Source organism: Ochotona curzoniae, unplaced genomic scaffold, assembly GCF_017591425.1.
Source record: "Ochotona curzoniae isolate NIBS_2020 unplaced genomic scaffold, NIBS_Ocur_1.0 contig_78, whole genome shotgun sequence".
Lineage (NCBI taxonomy): Eukaryota > Metazoa > Chordata > Mammalia > Lagomorpha > Ochotonidae > Ochotona > Ochotona curzoniae.
In genome coordinates, this window is record NW_024466559.1 from 4,796,196 (window position 1) to 4,797,903 (window position 1,708).

Here is a 1,708-nt window from a genome sequence, read left to right on the forward strand (position 1 = left end):
GAGGGGAGGAGAGACCCCCCCCACACACACTCCCCGCCGGCACCCCGTGCTCTCATTGGCTGGCGCCTTGGGTCCCCGGCACGCGCCTGGGGCTGTACCTATAAAAACCCTCGCGTGCCAGCCCTCGGCTCCCGCGCGTCGGCCACAGCCCTCCCCAGCAGAATCGTGGGCGTCGGCCAAGCCCGAGCGCGCAGCGGCCGCGGGCCCCTCCGGGAAGCCCTCAGGGGCTGCCCACCCGCAAGGCCCTGGGGAGGAGGCAGCTGTAGGCCGCCGAGTGCTGACGGAGGGAACCCCCTCACCCGCCCTCACCAAAACACACACACACACACACACACACACACACACACACACACACACACAACACACACACGGCCCCAAGCCATCCAGCCGGCCCTCGGGCGCGCGGCAGCCGACAGCATGGACACAATGCTGTTGGAACCTTTCCCCGGGGGCCTGGATGGCTTTCCGGCTCCGTACCTGGACGATGAAGACTTCCTGACCGATCAATCTTCCCGGGACCCATTGGAGGACGGCGACGAGCTGCTGGCGGACGAGCAGGCCGAGGTGGACTTCTTCAGCCACCAGTTGCACGAATACTGCTACCGCGACGGGGCGTGCCTGCTGCTCCCTCCGGCGTCCTCAGCCGCCCCTCACGCCCTGGTGCAGCCGGCGCCGGCGCCGTCGTCGGGGTTTCCCGGGGATCCCGAGGACATCGGAGGCGGCTCCGGCTACTGCTGCGGGGCGAGCGTGGCCCCAGGAGCTTTTCCCTACTCGCCCGGCTCGCCACCCTCGTGCCTGGCCTACCCGTGCGCCGCCGCCGCCGCGGTGCTGTCCCCCGGAGCTAGGCTGCGGGGCGCGGCGGCGGCTGCGGCGGCTGCTGCGCGGCGGCGCAGGAGGGTGCGCTCCGAGGCGGAACTCCAACAGCTGCGGCAGGCGGCTAACGTGCGCGAGCGGCGCCGCATGCAGTCCATCAACGACGCCTTCGAGGGCCTGCGCTCGCACATCCCCACCCTACCCTACGAGAAGCGCCTGTCCAAAGTGGACACGCTGCGTCTGGCCATCGGCTACATCAACTTCCTCAGCGAGCTGGTGCAAGCCGACCTGCCTCTGCGTGGCGGCGCCGGCGGGGCAGGCGGCGCTGGCGGAGCGGGAGGAGGCGGGCGCCTGGGCACAGACAGCCTCGGCAGCCAAGCCCAGAAGGTCATCATCTGCCATCGTGGCACCCGTAAGTGCTCCAGTGTTCCTGCTCGGGAGAGTAGGGGACGGGTCTTCCGCCGGGGGCAGGTAGCTGGGCCAGACCACGGACACTGCAACCTGGAGCGCGCGCGCTCGGGGTCCCAGGTGCGCTCCGGGTCGCGCGTCCCAGCCAGGCGCACAGTTCTTGGGACTCCGGGGTGGGAACGGCGGCCCGGGGGAGGGGAGCTTTAGGGCGGAGGGGCCCCAAATGCCCAGGACCTGGGACTCAAGCTCAGAATGTGGTTTTTTCCCCCTTCCCTACCCAGGGCCGCCCTCCCCCAGCGACCCGGACTATGGCCTTCCTCCTCTGGCTGGACATTCTCTCTCTTGGACTGATGAAAAGCAGCTCAGCGAACAGAACATCATCCGGACAGCCAAAGTGTGGACCCCTGAGGACCCCAGGAAGCTCAGCAACAAATCTGCTTCCTTCCACAGCGCCGACAGCGAGCTGGCCCTGGAGTTCGTGTCCTGA

At 68.9% G+C, this 1,708-nt stretch overlaps 1 protein-coding gene across 1 annotated transcript; it reads left to right on the forward strand.

Moving 5' to 3' along the window:
- The first annotated feature begins 417 nt into the window (after positions 1-417).
- Positions 418-1,708, forward strand: PTF1A (pancreas associated transcription factor 1a). Its single transcript, XM_040992531.1, has 2 exons — positions 418-1,225; positions 1,503-1,708. The coding sequence occupies exons 1-2, from the start codon at positions 418-420 to the stop codon at positions 1,706-1,708; spliced, it is 1,014 nt and encodes a 337-aa protein (XP_040848465.1).

Bases quoted from the DNA above. Each gene is read 5' to 3' on its own strand.
- PTF1A (XM_040992531.1), top strand. From the start codon at position 418: ATGGACACAATGCTGTTGGAACCTTTCCCCGGGGGCCTGGATGGCTTT. The intron at 1,226-1,502 runs GTAAGTGCTCCA...TTCCCTACCCAG, and splicing joins CATCTGCCATCGTGGCACCC to GGCCGCCCTCCCCCAGCGAC.